The sequence below is a fragment of the Macaca mulatta genome, chromosome 16, assembly GCF_049350105.2.
Source record: "Macaca mulatta isolate MMU2019108-1 chromosome 16, T2T-MMU8v2.0, whole genome shotgun sequence".
Lineage (NCBI taxonomy): Eukaryota > Metazoa > Chordata > Mammalia > Primates > Cercopithecidae > Macaca > Macaca mulatta.
This window is the reverse complement of record NC_133421.1, coordinates 48,631,326-48,650,548: the sequence shown is the minus strand read 5'-3', so window position 1 is coordinate 48,650,548 and position 19,223 is coordinate 48,631,326. Positions and strand designations below refer to the sequence as shown.

Here is a 19,223-nt window from a genome sequence, read left to right as displayed (position 1 = left end):
ACAATTAGCATTGAGTATTCCGTTTGATGGCAATAACAAAGACAGAAGCCATCCAGCAAAAAGACACATTAATCTTACCACTACATAAGATTCTTTGAATGTTCTCTTTAGGGACTTCATAAATATAAACAACCAGATACTTTTGGAAGAATCTTCTCCATTACATCATCACCTAGCCTAAAACATTAAACCATTAATGTCAGAGATACCCAGTATAATTTTCCTAAAACATATAATCTTTACTCACCACTTATCAAAGTAGGATGAACTCTTAAGTCTGTATTAACAACCTGACTACATTAAACAAAGCAGAGTACAAGAATTGATACAAGGTGGATAAGCCTTCATCACATGAACAAAACATCTCAGAAGCTATTACATTATTATTATTAACACTTGTTCCCCAGGCAAGAAATAGCTCAGATTTATGTCATCATTCTGAAGCATTTTATTTCCATTAGAGATTTTGCCACATTGCTAACTTCAATTATATAAATGTGTAAAAAGCAAATTATACCACTTAACTTATTCTGGTCAAGAAATGCTTTTAAATAAAACATGAAAGTAACACAGATAAAAATGGATGCAAAGTCAACCAAATCCATTCCTCCTTAATGCAGTTAACACACAATGATCCCATCACCATAAAATCAAACTAATCAATATGGCAACAGAAGGATGGTGAATCCGATTTTATATACTAACACTGTAAATACAAAAAATATATCATTATTAAAGGCTCAAGGGATTTAAACAGTAAAAATCAATGTATTGTCAGCTTTTCATATAAAATCTGAGTTGTATTTGGAAAAGGAAAAACATTACAGTTTAGGCTAAACATCAGTGGAAGGGGCTAAAAGCGATAAATCTAAGACATTAACCACTGCAGTTTTAATACAATCCAGCATAATCTAAAAACAGCCTGTACTCAAACTGAACTATATATCAGAGACAAAAACATTTTATTGACAAAAAACAGATTCATGTTAATTAAAAGAAAGACAGTATTATACTGCACACATCTTGTTGCTTTAAAAATTGTAATTTTTTAAAAAAAAATGTACATACTAATTTACCTTTTATTGAAAATCAATTTCTTTCCTGTCCTCTAACAGAATTTTTTAATCAAGTTAAAATTTCAGAATATGTCATAAGTGGAAGATTGGGGCTACCAACCATTAACAGAAAAGGTAGAATGTTCCATGTTGAACAATATTTAAGATTCTTAACTTTTAAAAGTTAACATTTCTATGATTCTTCTTAATAAACATATTTGTTTCAAGTGTTATCAATGCATTTATCATAGACAAATGAACTTTTGCAACTCTCCAACCTACAGTACATTTCCATACTACAAAACTAAGACTTCCTTTTTAAAGGTCATAAAAAGTTAATGAACTTGAAGAAAAAATTAAACCACATTTTAAAACATAAGGCCTAAATGTTATGTTTTTATATAATTATATGTCCCCATACTTCCATTTAACAAAATAAATATATGAATTACACCTCTATTTCATCAAAAATACCGAGATAACAGTTTCTATTTTGAAATAACCCCAAATCTCTCCATCAACAAATGCTGGATCTTTAACAGATGTATGGTCCTAGACAATGTTGAGGAGACTTGTTACTACCCAATAAATGTGGGTGGCCTTGTAGGTGAATTAATTAAAAATCAAAAAATCAAAGAACAAAAGGAATTTTTTTACTCTAACACAACACTAAAGGTTTATACTTTTCATTTCAATTAAAAAAGAGAACATTTGTGTGTATCCACATCAACTAATTAACACAAGGTCATTACAGTCAACTGAAAAGTTTTCTAGCACTTCATTAAAAAAATATAACTCTGTAACATATTTGGCTAACCACAAAGTTAAGACAGGAGAGGCAGAGAATTCGTATTCAGATTTCAAGTAAAATACAAGAGCCAAATTTAATAATCCAGAATTTCAAAGTTTTTTTGTTTCAATTGCAGAAAAATGTTCTTGAAATGCTGTTAATCTTACTATAGGAACTAGCACATAAGCAGCTGCCAAGTGTAATTTTTCATCAAGACATCAACCCATATATACTGGAAACAGATTTTCTCAAAACATATGCAATATTTAAGGCTAATACCTTAACAGCTCACACAGTTTCTAAGCATTGTGTTCTGAATACAGAATTAAATATATATTCTATATAAAAACTAAAAGAAATTTTATTTCACCAATACTGTCCTACTCCTATCTCATTCTAGGAATTGATTCTAGATTGTATTTTTATATCAGTGATCACACACTATCAGAATAAAAAAAATTACCTTCCTTTAAGAAACATATATTTAAAGTGAAGACTATGACACAAAAGAAAATAGAGTTCCTGAGTGCATGAGGGAAAAACAACCCAAATTCTATCTTACCAGCAAGATTTATATGCAAATGTAACATGTATTTCCATGCTTATAATCACTCATTGTAAATGTTTCTAAAGCTAGATTGTTAACATTACAGTACATTGTATCTGAAGATACAAGATTTTATAATAAGCTATTGCCACATATGTATTCTGATATGCCACTTTAAGATTTCACATATTTTATATTGATAAGAAAACATCTGTTATAAATTCTCATACTACTCAGTAAATTATGTAAGTTGCAATTATTGATTAATTTTTTTTTATAAATTCCTCCCAATAGGTATGGTCCTGCCTTTAAAAAGAAATTTATATGGCTGGGAGCAGTGGCTCATGCCTGTAATCCCAGCATTTTGGGAGGCCAAGGCGGGCATATCACCTGAGGCAGGAGATCAAGGCCAACACAGTGAAACCGCGTCGCGTCTCTACTAAAAATACAAAAATTAAGGCTGGGCATGGTGGCTCACACCTGTAATCCCAGCACTTTGGGAGGCTAAGACGGGCCGATCACTTGAGGTCAGGAGTTCGAGACCAGCCTGGCCAACATGGAGAAACCCGACTCTACTAAAAAAATACAAAAATTAGCTGGGCATGGTGGCGCACACCTATATCCCAGCTACTCAGAAGTCTGAGGTAGGAGAATTGCTTGAATCCAGGAGGTGGAAGTTGCAGTGAGCCAAGATCGTGCCACTGCACTCTAGCCTGGGCGACAGAGCCAGACTCTGTCTCAATAAATAAATAATAAAAATACAAAAATTAGCTGGGCGTGGTGGCACATGCCTATAATCCCAGCTACTCGGGAGGCTGAAGCAGGAGAATCGGTTGAACCCAAGAGGCAGAGGTTGCAGCGAGCCGAGATCGCACCATCACACTCCAGCCTGGGTGACATCTCAGAAAAAAAAAAAAAAGAAAAAAGAAAGAAAAAGTAATTTATTAATCTTATAATTTGGGTTATGACAAATGTTATTACATACACAAAAAAGAAACAATAATTGAGTCTCTGGGATGGCAAGTAAAGAAAAAGAATATTATGAACAGAACACTATTAAATGTTACATAATTATTTATTTATGAAACAAATGTCCTCACAGATGAGAGAATCTCTTAGAACCTGGACTTTACCTTCAGATTTGATACATTAATAATGTTCAAAATAGCAGGTTCTAACATGTTACTAATAATTTTTTTTTTTTTTTTTTGAGACGGAGTCTCGCTCTGTAGCCCAGGCTGGAGTGCAGTGGCCGGATCTCAGCTCACTGCAAGCTCCGCCTCCCGGGTTCACGCCATTCTCCGGCCTCAGCCTCCCAAGTAGCTGGGACTACAGGCGCTGCCACCTCGCCCGGCTATTTTTTGTATTTCTTAGTAGGGACGGGGTTTCACCGTGTTAGCCAGGATGGTCTCGATCTCCTGACCTCGTGTTCCGCCCATCTCGGCCTCCCAAAGTGCTGGGATTACAGGCTTGAGCCACCGCGCCAGGCCTGTTACTAATCATTTTTAAACAAAAACTTCATTTGAAATAATCTCAATTCCTCAAATTCCAAATTGATAATCTCCTAGACCAAACACATTTTGACTAATCTTGATCTCAGCCCCATCTTTGCAAGTAACACACATTGTGCGCACCAAAAGTTCTTCTTACCTGGCCCTCTCCAACTGTTTCGGTGTCAATAACTGTGATGATGCCTGGGACCAAAGGACTCCGCCGCGAATTACTGTGGATGGCAACGTCATCTTCTGTCACACCTGAAGGTAGCGTGCCTGTCAGCTGAGTCACCACTTTCCCCACCATTGTCAGGCCACTTTTCAGTGTCTGTACAATGAAAGGTAAAATGTATGACTTCACATCAGTATTTGGATTCTACATAGAAATATGCATTTTATTAATTTTCCTAATCATTATGTTAAATTCTTTTATATAGCAGTAAACTGTCACAGACATTCAGTTTGACTTTTAATGATCTTGAATTTTAATTAGAATATCACTATTAGTTTGAGGGAATGGCATCAGTAAAGTCTCTAAAGTCATCATGGCAGGGATAAAGCCATAGTTAAAAAAATTAAAGAGCTCTGTTTTACATAAGGGTGCAATTACATTTTTATAAAAGATATTTCTTTCATTCTCTCCTCTTAATGTATACATCTTAAAATCAATGACATAGAAAGAAGCAGAAACTATGAAATGATCAATTTTTTGAAATATTATAAATCTAATTGTATATCTGTTTTCTAGTATGAAAAAGACTGAGACATTGGTAGAATACCTATGTGGAAAAGAATGTGCTTCCAAAGCAAATATATAAATATGCTGGTATATAATACTGTATACCAAGATTTGGTATATGGGAAACACAGTCTCTGTCTAAGATATTAATTACTGGATGAATGAAGTATCATACTAAATTAGTTGAGAGTTATTTTCTATCTGGTAACAGAAAACAATTAAATGTGGTGCTCCTACTATATTATTTCAATTAAAGATAACTTAAGATGTTTATAATTATATTTTAGCTCCATTTCATTCAAAACATGTAAGTAAAACTAACTCATGAAATATTTTTTCTTCTATGTAAATATCCTCTGATTATCCTCATATGCATTAACAGAAACATTTTTCTAAATAACAAGTTTTTTCATCTGAAAGGAAGAAAGCTTCAAGTTTGAGTCTATAGAAAAAAAAATGAAAGGAAGAAAACTAAAATAAAGACAAATATATGGGAGTCACACATTGCTGAAGAAGGGTATCATCAGTAGAACCAAAACAGGCACCCTAGAATACTTAAATATATCAAAAACTACATTTTAAATAATATAGGTACATTTTTCCAATTCTCATGTTGTTAGAAAAAAAGTTTCATTAAAATACTTCAAATTAATCTTCAATGAGGTGACTATCTTTTCTAAAACAATTATGAAAAAATAATTCTCACCTAATTCTGGCACATGCTACGGCTAAATTTGAAAATATAAACTATTATATACATGGTATTTCAAATTTTAATTCATAAATAGTACACAAAGACAGTTGTGTATAGAGGTCTAAACGTGATTTAAGCAATAATTAGATTAAAATTGAAAAGGGGAGAAGTATTTTCCAAAGAAATGTTCTATTAAAATACCATAAAACTAGCACTAATAATAGATGCATTATTTTATTTTGCTATGTTTCACGGTGGTTTTTCTATGGACTAGGGACTGGTGAAGGCACTTAACATAAACTACGTTGATAGATTTCCTCAGATACTTCAATTTTATGAAAGAGAAAACCAAGGCTAGGGAAGTTAAGTAAAATGGAAGCTCAAACAGTTACCCAACGACAAAGTCAGAATTCAAAACTGGGACCATCTGTCTCCAGGGCCTGATTTTTACACTATCCTGTACTGCCTTGTAATCTATTTCTGTTACTACTTGTGATCTCAGAGTTAATGAATACAAAACACAGATGTCTGATGGGTGGAAAAGAGGAAAAATTAAAATCCATAATAATGTACTAATAAATACTTAAATAAAAATGACCAGCAAAGCCATCTGCTGAATTCAAACAAAAAGATATAACTTAACAGCAGACTAAAACCAAGAGAAAGCCACAAATCAATTGTAACTGTTTTGTTTAGTGCTAAAAACTCAAACTCCAGTGATTATAAAACACATTAGCGTTCCTCAATTAGCAGCCAAACGTTTCTTTCAATAATTCACAAGAAACGACTTACACAAATTCTGTTAGACTGTTGTCAAGTAAGCCTCTGAAGGACCAACAGAATGAGGCGCCACAGTGTATTGATGTCAAGAGCAGGCCAGGAAGCCTGATTAACCTCTGAGATGCCTCAGTTGATGTACTCACTCCATTAATGCTAATGGAGATGCTCCCACTTAAACGCAGCTATCCCTTTATCAAAGGAATGCCTTTTAGTTTTAAAGTCTTTGGTTGTATATCCTCCCCATTTGCCCCTGAGCCTATTATTTCATGCTCTTATACCAATGAAAAGGAATAAAACTAAAAGAACTGGAGCACATGAAAAGTGGAAAGTAATGTGTACCAAAGCAAACCACAACAGTAAAAGTTAACATAAGACAACCAGGAAAAGAATCCACAAAGAGAAGACGGCAGTATATTTCATAGTCAATGGCTCATATTACACGAAGAGTGTTTGATATTTCCCTGGGGGGGAAAAAAAAAAAAAAAACCATGACTATTGATGGAGGTGTCTTAGTAGTGGACAAAAATCTAAACTCAAAATTTAAGTCATCACATCTGCAATCTGTATAGCAAGTTACAAGATACTACTATTTATCATAATCCATTAACCATGCAGGGAGTCGGGGGGTTAGAGAAAAGTGCTGAAAGTTTTCTGCATTTGTAAAGACCCTTGCTTTTAGGGTAAATTTGTTTCCATGTTAGCATCAAGCACATCTATGGGCATTAGTGTCCAGAAGTTACCTGATAATGTTATTGAACAGAAATCTAAATCACCTCACAGTAATTTGTCTCTCCAATTAATTTTAGTAGACAGAGTATGTATATATCTGTTTTCTCAAATATATATGAAAAATTATAAAGCCTCAGCAAAAATTAGGAATAGAGAAGTATAACCTGGCCAAAAGGAGATGAAAAATTAGACTGAGTGTCCTCACAATCTGAGTTATCTACATAAAAATGTTCATTAAATCACTGATGAATCTTCACACAAGTACTCACATAACTAAACTGGAGCTGGAAGACAGCTGAACATCAGAGACTATAACGAAAGTGTGAGAAAATCCGTTATGACCTATAATTCAAATGAGCACGGTACTTAACTCTGTTCTGCTGCAAGCAGATTTGCCGAGGGGTCACTAGTCATCTTTAACCTTTCCCATGCCATATCAGGTGGCCTCCCTATCCATTAGTGCTAATGGTGCTGCTCTCACAAAAGCTGTTAGTTGTCATTAAGAAGTTATCAGATAACAAGAGAAAACAGGGGCATTTTTATTAAATCAATTGACCACACTGGGGTTAACACACATGAAAATAAGACCGTAATGAGGGAACTAGAAAATATGGACCAAGATTTTATAAATGTGTCAAATAATCTCATTTGAACAATTTCAATATTAATTTTTTTCCTTTTTCACTACCGTAAAAAATTAATGGTTCTGATATTCTTTATGAGGAAAGTCAAATTACTTGGAAAATCAAAGGAAAAAACATTAATATTATGCAAGTTGTATTTGGAAATGCAGAAAATGTAAAAAAGATTATTTCCTCTAAGGAGCTCCATCCAAGTGCATATGCAATGAATATATTTATCCTCACAATTGCAGTGAGACAAAAAATTTAAGACAAAAAAATTAATAATTAATCATTCTATATAACAAAGTGGTTAATAACCTCTATGAAGCCACAACGGAAGTTGTCATCAGAAAGAGTAAAAGAGTAATGATTACACTTTTAGAGAAAGTGACTTAATGAAATAACTATAAAATTACTTTAAGATAAGTATTTTTCTTAAGGAGCACATACTACATGGCTTTTTAACATACTCTCCGTGTTATATCTCAAAAAATGTATCACCTAGAAATGGTTAAAAAAGAAATAAGGAAACGTATTTTCTAGTTTCAATAATGGCAGGCTGGGGAAATCAGATCAATCTGATTTCCACTAATGAAAACAACTAGGAAAATCGAAGAGAGTATTTTTGTAAAATGCTGCTTGAAGGTACTGAGTTACAAAGTCAGAATCCGAAAGAATAAGGAAATTCAGACATTTCAGCTGGGCATTTAGACCGAGAGGTATCTGGTGATTCTAGGAAGCAGGAGGTAGGGTGCTAAGAAACTAAGTGGTGTTTTTGATAGATGGAACTAGAAAATCATCTATGAAAGTCAAAGTCCTGCCAAATGGGTCTATTTGGTGACATTCCCTCCAAGTTTGGTTCTGAACATAAAGAAATATACAATAGAAGAGTCCACCGACAGCAATAAGGCGAGCACAGCTATTGCAGGTGAACTTCATTTAAATAATCTTAATCCCTGAAATTGGATTATTACTCAAGACTGATACTGTCCCAGAACTCCACTGTCATCCCAAACTCAAAACTATTTCTAAAAAGTTTTGAAATAAATTCTGGCAAACAAGTGATAATAGGAGTTAAAAAGAAATTAAGCAGGCAGTTAGTGAGAGTAAGGGAGTCCTCAGCAAGGTTTTCCTTTATATAAAAATCAGCCCCGAAATTATTTCTTTTCTAACAAAAAGCAGCCTGAAAGATCAAGCTGCAAGCATAGGTGAATGCCAGCAGCTATGCCAATAGAAAAGGGATATCTGGAAGTCAGGTATATTCAACATAGAGGTTCCCTCTTCCCTTTTCGTTGTCACCACATGTGCAGGCAATATGGCACCAGCCAGATAGAGACTCCATTTGCATAATAAAAGATTGTGGTGGGATAGCCAGCCTCTACACGTTATGTAAATGGCACACCTGGTCCAACCAATCCACTACACCCTATGTAAATCAAACACCACCTCCTCAAGCTCATCTATAAAACCAATCACATCTCACCCCAATCCCAGAAACCTGCTTGGGCCCCCTCCCTCTACAGGAGGAAGCTCTCTTCTTTCTTTCACCTGTTAAACTTCTGCTCTTAAACCCACTCCTTGTGTGTCCGCATCTTCAATTTCCTTGGCATGAGACAACAAACCTCAGGTATTACCCTAGACAAACGACGCCGCTTCACAAGGACTCAAGTCATCATAAATGAGAACCAGCAGAAACAACACACAACAAAAACGGACCCAAAAGGGAACCAGACATTAGAGTTATCAGAAACAGACTTCAATATGACCAGGTTTACTGTGTTTAAACAAGTTTGATAATTTGAGAAAAATTTAAAAATCCAAAGAACCAGAAACTATTTATTAAGATATTATCAATGAATATATGTTCAATTTTATCAAATACTTTTTGTTCATCAATTGTGATAAGTATATAATTTTCTCCTGTTAAATGTGCAAATTATGTTCATTGATCTTGAGTGATAAACCAGCCTTATATTGTGGATTATCTCAAATGGATTGTGATACAATACATAGCGTCCTATATATTGAAGAATTGTGTTCTATATATTCTTATCCCAAGTGGGTTGTGACACAGCAAATATTGTGTCCTATATATTATACTATAATTATGTCCATATATTCTTATCCCAAATGGACTGTGATACAATATATATGGTATCTTATATAATGTTGTTTTTCTGCAAATATTTTATTTAGGATTTTTCACATCTATGTAGTGTTCTTGTATTATAATGTTCTTCTAAAGTTTTAGTATTAAGGTGATCTGGCTTCATCAAACCAGATTAGGCATAATCTGACTTTGCTTATTCTCTGGAAGAGTCTTTGTAATATCGCCATTGTTTATTCTTAAATATTAAAAAGAATTCTCTTGAGAAGGTTTCTAGGTCTGGAGACGTCCTTGTGAGTTTTTTTAAAGTAACCCTTATATTCTCCCAAACAGAAAAGTAAACAGATTGCAGTGGCGCAATCATGGCTCACTGTAGCCTCGGCCTCCAATGCTCAAGCAATCCTCTCACCTTAGCCTCTGGAGTAACTGCGACAACAGGCATGCACCACCAATTTTTAAATCTTTTTGTAGAGACAGGGTCTCACTATGTTGCCTAAACTGGTTTTAAATTTCTGAGCTCATGCGATCCTCCCACCTCAGCCTCCCAAAATGCTGGGATTATAGGCATGAGGCACAGTATCCAGCCCTAAGGTGTTATATCAAACATAATTTCTTAGTCTTAAATGTGGAAGATATGAGTATAAGCCTCACAGTTCCCAATATTGAGGTATGAGAAAATGGGGAGTTCGCACTGTTTTTTTTCACTTGTTTGTTTTGTTTCGTTTTTTGAGACAGTTTCGCTGCGTCGCCCAGGCTGGAGTACAGTGGCACAATCTCGGCTCCCTGAAACCTCTGCCTTCTGGGTTCAAGCAATTCTCCTGCTTCAGCCTCCCAAGTAGCTGAGACTACAGGTACCGCCACCATGCCCCGCTAGGATTCGTATTTTTAGTAGAGATGGGGTTTCACTATGTTGGCCAGGCTGATCTTGAACTCCTGACCTCGTGATCCACCCACCTCAGCCTCCCAAAGTGCTGGGATTACAGGCATTAGCCACCGCACCCAGCCCTGCACTTATTTTTTAAAACATCTTAAGTCCAGCCTCACTTACTCCAGCATGTCCATAGCAAAACATGGAATGAAGATCACTTTATTTTTATATAAGCACATAAACACATAAGAATAGCAAACAGGAGCTGAAAAGTTATCCTCCATTCCATAACTAAAAATTACTGAAAATGATCATAAGCTAAACTATCGTGATCCATGTGTATAAGACAGACAAGACTAAAAGGAGTCTAATACTTGAGAAAAAGATCTCATTGTTGTATTTTGTGGATAAATTAGTACACTAATACTGAAGATGTTTTCTAAACACTCTCTCTCAGCTCTTCATTGAAATAACCATCATAATTTTTGTATACACAGTGGAGAAAAGTGAGCAATCTTTATTAAGATTTCTGCAATTGCTGGGGTGCAGTGATGCACACCTGTAACCCCAGCACTTTGGGAGGCTGAGGTGGGTGGATTGTTTGAGCTCAGAAGTTCAAGACTAGCCTGGGTAACATGGCAAAACCCTGTCTCTACAAACTATATGAAAATTTTGCCAGGCGTGGTGGCATGCGCCTGTAGTCCCAGCTAATTGGGAGCTGAGGTGGGTGTTCACTCCAGCCTGAGCAACAGAGCAAGACCCTGTCTTAAGGGAAAAAAAAAAAAAGATTTCTGAAATCTAAAATTCACAGTGCTATAGGCATAAAGACCTAATGGTTAATTCTCTTTTGGGTGCAAAATACGTAATGCTTCTCTCGTCAAACCAAGGACCACATTCTGAAGCACATCATGTAAGCGTCTGTGATCAAATATGAAGTATTTTTGTTTTGTTTTACATAAAACAGTGTGACCTTTGATTCCCACTCTGTGGTTTGCTTTAAACTGTTGTTCTTTTCTGAATGGTTGTGCTTTCTATTATATGCTGTCATTTAGATTCACTCTGTCATTCCTATTATTAGAATTGTTTTGTTGTATACTTCACAATTCAAAAGGATAGTGGTTACAAGAATACCTTATAATCAGCATAAAGTTTACCAAACATCATCAAAATTAACCCTCACACACATGAAAAAAAGAGCTCACTTGACAAACATGAAGGGGCAGCCCCTTGATATGAAAGAATCTTTGAATGTGACGAGGGACTGACTCAAGTTTTCAGAAGGAATAATATTCTTTTCATGAGAAGAAGACTCTGAAATGCTCAAAGATGCAAAGGGATGTCAGTGTAGGTAGAACAATGAAAATCACAGAGAATCCAGAAGTCACTGTTTAAACATGGAAAGCTTCTTCCAAATGTGGTATTAATGAGATAATAGTCTTGAAGCTAGCTAACAGGCTTAAAATCTTTAAAACTGGATAAGTACAAACACTACAATCATTACAATAGAAAATATAATTCAGGAGAGAAATCTGAACAATTACTACACATAATCACAACTCTCCAAGATTTCGGAGGTACTCACTTTAGCAGCACTAATGACTGTGGCAGTATAAGACTGAATGTTGTCTCCACAGGCTCCACCACGGGACTGATGACATCGAATCAACTGAGAAAAAGAGAGAGAGAGGGGCAGAAAGTCATTTCTATTAATCTGTTTAACTCTACAGGCTATTAGGATAGAGCTTATTTACCGTGCACAGTGATGGTGATGGGTGGGAATGTTTGCATGAGTGTATTTCAGACAAACAGCTAAAAGCTCTGCGGAGACACTTTTACCCCTTTTTATAATCTACTGGTGCCACTCAAGCAGTTTCATGCTCAACTACGGTTTTCATTACAAGACGAATAGTCTTTAAGAATCCATAAACTCTGAAATGGTAGGAGGTCTGGTGGCCTTTCCACAAATAAATTTTAAAAACATAATCAAAGGACTTACACATGACTTCCTAACTTAAATATCTGACATGCTAACAAGTTAGATGTTTTATCCTGTTAATTCCTCCATAAAGATTATAAAAGAAAACATAAAAAGTAGACAAAAGATTTTGTCATATTTGCATTTTCAATTGTGTCAGTGGAAAAGTGTTACAAATTATGCATAAATCAACTATGACACATATACTAGCTGTCCATATCAGAGAGCTTAAACTTTTACCATTAGGAATGAAAAAGATATATCCTTATTTGTGACTGACGTAAATAAAGCAAACTACCAATTTTCAAAGTGAATCACTACTTTGATATGCATGATTATTTCACATGCTAAGAAATAAACCAGGATAAAACTCTCCACTGGTCGTCTACTTCCTATATTTAGCAAAAAATGTCATTAGCCAGATTTCTATGTTTAACATTTTTAAAAAACAAAATGACAAGGGTAGAGTATTAGAACCGTACACATTATGAGTTTTTTAAAACCTCTGGAATTCACAAAGAATCTATATCTCACAAAACGTAAAAATTAAAAATGCTTTACATCGTTTAAAACCAGGTCCTCTGATGAAGACTGATATGTAAACCTTTTATTCTTAATTCAAAATTTTCTTCATCACTGACACTGTTATTTTAAACATCCCTGAAAGCAATAGTAATATATTATAATAGAATGGAACACCCTTAAAAGTATGATATGCAAAGTCAAGATTTTTTTTAGGCAATCTCTGTTATGTCACACTGAATGACTGCTTAAGTAGATTTCAAAGAGAAGTAAGGAACTTGCCAAATGATAGCTGTTCATCAAATGTGGTTTCACATAGAGTAAGATAAAGAATTTGAAAAGTGATCATTTTAGCAAATAAAAAGAATCTCTCTCTTGCTCACTCATCCACAAATACACATTCAAAGAATTATGAAAATTATTCCTCTGCTGCCTCCTGCTGCATGAGCAAGGAAAGAAAGGCTATTACTTATTCCCTACTTCTGGTAATTAAAATACTCAAGGACAAATATGTAAAACTAAACAACACTCTTATCTTTTTTTTTTTTTTTTTTTTTTTAAGAGACAGAGTCTCACTCCGTCACCCAGGCTGGAGTACAATGGTATGATTTCAGCTCACTGCAAACTCTGCCTGTTGGGTTCGGGCAATTCTCCTGCCTCGGCCTCCCAAGCAGCTGGGATTACAGGCACGTGCCACCATGCCTGGATTTTTTTGTGTATATTTTTAGTAGAGACAAGGTTTCCCCATGTTGGCCAGGCTGGTCTCAAACTCCTGGCCTCAAGTGATCCACCAGTCTTAGCCTCCCAAAGTGCTAGGATTACAGGTGTAAGCCACCACGCCTAGCCCTACTTTTACCTTTCAAATTCAACTACAACTGAGTCAGCAGTTCTACATAAGAGTAACTAAGTCAGAAATTTTGGTCTACAATTTAGAATCATCAGAAAATTACGTTTGTATCTTGGTTCAACAAAATGAAAGATGAGTCAGAGTTTTCTACAGTGCAAAATCCTATCAAATGAACTAATTTCCAGGAAATATTATTAAGCACAAGAAAAAAAGGCAGTGTGCCAAAGAGCATATATACTATGTTATCTTTTGTGAACGAAAGGGATAGAGACTTTGGTCAAAAGCCATTTGATGCTCATCCCCTCCACTTAGAAGAACCAAAATAGTGCATAGAGAATCACACTTCAAATACACTGTCCCAGGTAAAACACTAGAACTCAACAGAGAACTAACAGGAAACACCAAATGTGGGTAGGAGAAGGAAGGCAGGTAGCCTGCTTGGCTAGGATAGGCTGGGAGCTGGGAGTGGCTTCCCAACACAAGGCAAGGGTAAGTAAGAGAATTCCAGCGGCCCACATCCCCCACCATGGAGCCATGCAATCTCAGCCAGGAGAGAGACCCTCAACCCTCCCAAGCCCTGAAACTTAACACAGGGAGCTGCTGGGAGACTCTCAAACAGAACCGCTCCAGGGAGGTAACCTGTACTGGGTCCCATACACTTTCTGATACCTAAGTGGCTATAGCAAGACAACATTTTCTTTTTCTTTTCTTTTCTTTTTAAGAGACAGGTCTCACTATTTTGCACAGGCTGCAATGCAGTGGCTATTCATAGGTGTGATGCCACTACTGATCAGCATGGGAATTTTGACCTGCTCTATTTCCAACCTGCGCTGGTTCACCTCTCCTTAGGCAACCTGGTGGTCCCCTACTCCTGCGAGGCCACCATATTGATGCTGAACTTAGCGCAGACACCCGATTGGCATAGTGCACTACAGCCCAGAACTCCTGAACTCAAGCAATTTTCCTACCTCTGCCTCCCAAGTAGCTGGAACTACAGGCACAAGCCACCATGCCCAGCAAGACATCATTTTCAAACCTGGTTTTGGCAGATGGCATGCTGCTCTGGGGCCTAGAAGCACTGGGACTGAGGTGTTTAAAAAAAAAAAAAAAAAAAAAACTCAGGAGTCTGGAGTGGTGGCTCACACCTGTAATCCCAACACTTTGGGAGGCTGAGGTGGGCGGATCACCAGGTCAGGAGTTCAAGACCAGCCTGGCCAACATGGTGAAACCCTGTCTCTACTAAAAATAGAAAAATTAGCCGGGCATGGTGGCACACGCCTGTAATCCTAGCTACTCAGGAGGCTGAAGCAGGAGAATTGCTTGAATCCAGGAAATGGAGGTTTCAGTGAGCCAAGATCACGCCACTACACTTCAGCCTGGGCAACAGAGTGAGACTCTGTCTCAGGGGAAAAAAAAAAAAAACTCAGGCTGTCACTGCTAGGACTAGGGTGTGATCTGGGCACATTCCCGCAGTAGGGGCTGAGAATCGAGTAAAGCATTGGCTGTAGCAGCTACCAATGCAGGGAAGCAAGTGCTGCCAGGACAGAGACTGAGACACGAGCAGGCATGAGTTGCCACTAAGACTTGGTTGCAAGCTGGGCAGAGGCTCCTGCAGCCAGGGATGGGGGTGAGACAGGTATATGCCATTGCCACCAGGACTGGAAGGTGAGCCCCACTAGAATTGGGGTGTGAAAGAGACACATTTTCCCCACCTACCAGCCTAGCTGTGGCCACTGAGGCCAGACCTACCCTCTCCAAAGGCAGCTTCAGGGCCCCTCACCCAAGAACTGATTCTAGGACTAACCTGTCCCCACCTACCATGGCTGGTATCTGCTCTCACCATTGGGGAGCCTGAGAACAAGCCCATCCAGCCTAGTTCTGCCCTCAACCCCCCCAAAAAAGAACATATAACCCAGGGTCCTTGGGACTGCCCAACCCAATCCACTTCTTTGGGTACATAAGCATTCCTCCAGGGGGTCTAAGGTTGGGTCTTATCTCTCTGCCACTGCCTCAACAGCTGGCATCTACCTGCAAACTCCAACTACAGGCCTGGAGACTACCTCCCGAACCCCCAGACCACTGCAGCCACCACCAACATCAACACATACCACTAGGAACAAAAAGAATTATCTTGCCACTGCTACTGTCATCACCCATGTCATACTGGCTGCCCAGAGACCCAGGAACCAGCCCACCCACATCATTCACCACTGCCACTACCAGTATCCAAGCTAGCTACCTGGAAGACCAAGAATCAGCCCACTTGTAACCACCAATATAGGTGCCAGTGTACACTACTCTGGGGCACAAGGATAGGCACACTCAGCCCAATGCTGCCACCACTGCATACTGATGACCAGCCAACCTGGTATCCCAGTCTCCAGCAAAACTTCACCATAGCCACCACGAATAATCACACCCTAATTCATTAAGTAAATAATAAATACCCCTAATGATGTATACAGAAAAAAAAATCAGACTACATCACTGCACATACCCAGAATCAAGACCAAAGTGTCCTATCCAACCAGTACTATAGTTACATCTTCATTCACTAAAAAAAGTCCTCTACAAAAGTAAATGTAAAAATATGAAGTAACTGTTACACCAGATGTGTAAATATCAATGTAAAGACAGAGGAAACATGAAAAATAAAATATGATGCCTCCAAAGAAACACAATAACTCTCCAGCCAGATTCCAATCAAAACAAAATTTATGAGAGCCCATATATAGGACTCAAAATAATACTTTAAAACAACCTTGTGAGATACAAGAGAACTCTGAAAAAAATATAGAAAAATCAGAAAAACAATTCAGAATATAAATGAGACATTTACCAAAGAGATAGATAATTTTTAAAAGAGTCAAATAGAAATTCTGGCCAGGTACAGTGGCTCATGCCTGTAATCCCAGCACTTAGGGAGGTCGAGGCAGGAAGATTGTTTGAGCCCCAGAAGTTCAAGACCAGTTTGGGCAACATGGCAAGACCCTATCTCTACCAAAAAAAAAAAAAAAAAATTAGCCTGGTGTGGTGGCACACACCTGTAGGCCCAGCTACTCAGGAAGCTTAGGCAAAAGGATCACCTGAGCCCTGGGGGTCTAGGCTGCAGTGAGCTGTGATTGCACCAGTGAACTTTAGCCTGGATGACAGAGTAAGATCAGTGAGATCCTGTCTCTAAATAAATAAATAAATAAATAAATAAATAAATAAATCTGACTACATCAGGCAAAAGGGAGAATCTCAGAACTTGAAGACAGCTCTTTTGAAACAATCCAATCAGATAAAAATAAAGAAAAAATAATTTTAAAAATGAGCAAAGACATTATGACATCTGGGGAAACATAAAGTGTCAAAACATTACAATTATCAGTATTCCTGACATTGAAGAGAGAAAGAAAAAATTTGAAAGCACATTTAATGAAATAACAGATGAAAACTTGCCAAGTCTAACAAAAGTTTGGACATTCAGATACGACAGGCTTAGGAATCCCCAGGCAGATAGAATAGAAAAAGGTCTTCTCTAAGGCACATTACAGTCATTGTCTAAAATCAAAGATAAAGAGTGAATCCTAAAGGCAGCAAGAAAAAACAGTGTCTAGTCACATATAAAGGAAACTTCACCACACTAACCGTAGATTTCTTAGCAGAAACCTTACGAGCCAGAAAAGAATGGAATTATATACTAAAGTGTTGAAAGAAAAAAGTATGTCAGCCAAGAATACTGTATCCAGCAAAATTACCCTTCATAAATGAAGGAGAAATAAGGTTTTTTCCAACAAGTAAATTCTGAGAATATTCATTATCACTATATTGGCCCTACAAGACACGCTCAAAGTAGTCCTAAACCTGGAAGTGAAAGGACAACGTTTAGTATCACAAAAACACACCAAACTATGAAACTCACTGGTAAAGCAAAGACACAAAGGAGAAAGAGAAAGAACTCAAAGAGTACCACTGCAGGAATCCACCAAACCATAACACCAAACAATAAGAGAAAAAGAATGAAACCAAAAATACATAAAACAACCAGAAAACAATCAACAATACAATAAGAACAAAGCCCCAAGTATTAATAATGACTTTGAATGTAAATAAAATAAATAATCCACTTAAAAGATACAGAATAGCTAAATGGTTTTTAAAATGACCCAACTATATGCTCCTTACAAGAAACTCACCTTACCATAAAGACATATGTAGACTAAAAGTAAAGGGGAAAAAAAAAAGAGAGATACTCCACACAAATGGAAACCAAAAGTGAACAGGAGTAGTTATACTTGTATTAGATAAAACAGACTCTAAAGTCAAAAACAGTTGGGAAAAAAAAAAGACAAAGAAGGTCATCGTATAATGATAAAGGGATCAATTCAGCAAAAGGATATAATAGTTCTAAATATATATGCACTCAACACTGGAGTACACAGATTCGTAAAGCAAATTATTACTATATACTATATCTAAAGAGAGAGATAAACTGAAACACAGTAATAGTGGGAGACTTCAAAACTCCTCTCAGCATTAAACAGATCATCTAGCCAGAAAATCAACAAAGAAACACTGGATTTAAAATGGTCTTTATTTATTTATTTATTTACTTACTTATTGAGACAGAGTCTCGCTCTGTCACCCAGGCTGGAGTGCAGCGATCTCAGCTCAACACAACTTCCACCTCCTGGGTTCAAGTGGTTCTCTTGCCTTAGCCTCCCAAGTGGCTGGGATTACAGGCGCACACCACCATGCCTGGCTATTTCTGTATTTTTAGTAGAGATGGGGTTTTGTCACGTTGGCCACACTGGTCTTGAACTCCTGACCTCAAGTAATTCACCCGCCTTGGCCTCCCAAAGTGCTGGGATTACAGGCATGTGCCACTGTGCCTGGCCTAAAACTGGACTTTAGACCCAATGGACTTAACGGACACTTATAGAGCATTCTATCCAACAACTGCAGAATATGCATTCTTAGCCAATAGAACATTCTCCATGATAGACCATATGTTAGGGCACAAGTCTCAATACATTTTTAAAAACTGAATCATATCAAGTATCTTCTCAGACCACAATGGACTAAAACGAGAAATAAATACCAAAAGGGACTCTGGAAACTTGACAAACACATGGAAATCAAATAACATGCCCCTGAACACTACTGAGTCAATTCTTTAAAATCTTGAAACAAATGATGATCTTGAAACACAACACACCAAAACTGGGGAATCCAGCAAAAGCTGTACTGACGGAAGTTTACAACAATAAATGCCTACATCAGAAAAGCACGAAGATTACAAATTAATAATCTAACAATGCACCCAAAGGAGCTAAAAAAGAATAAACCAAATCCATAATTAGCAGAAGAAATAAAGTAATCAACAGCAGAACTAAGCAAAATAGACTAAAGAAACAATACAAAAGATCAATGAATAAAAAATTGGTTCTTCAAAAAGATAAACAATAT

The 19,223-nt window shown here is 36.9% G+C and overlaps 1 protein-coding gene across 24 annotated transcripts in view; it reads right to left on the bottom strand.

Annotated features, from left to right (window-relative positions):
* BCAS3 (BCAS3 microtubule associated cell migration factor) overlaps positions 1-19,223 on the bottom strand; it is a 712,862-nt gene that overhangs the window by 483,304 nt on the left and 210,335 nt on the right. For all 24 annotated transcript variants that reach the window (XR_013406305.1, XR_013406308.1, XR_013406307.1 and 21 more), the window contains exons 11-12: positions 12,008-12,091; positions 4,043-4,213 (exon numbers count right to left, since the gene is read on the bottom strand). Coding sequence is in view for 19 of the 24 variants with exons in the window: in XM_077970813.1 (XP_077826939.1) it covers positions 4,043-4,213; positions 12,008-12,091 (255 nt within the window). In the remaining 5 variants the exon portion in view is untranslated. The remainder of the gene's footprint in view (positions 1-4,042; positions 4,214-12,007; positions 12,092-19,223) is intronic.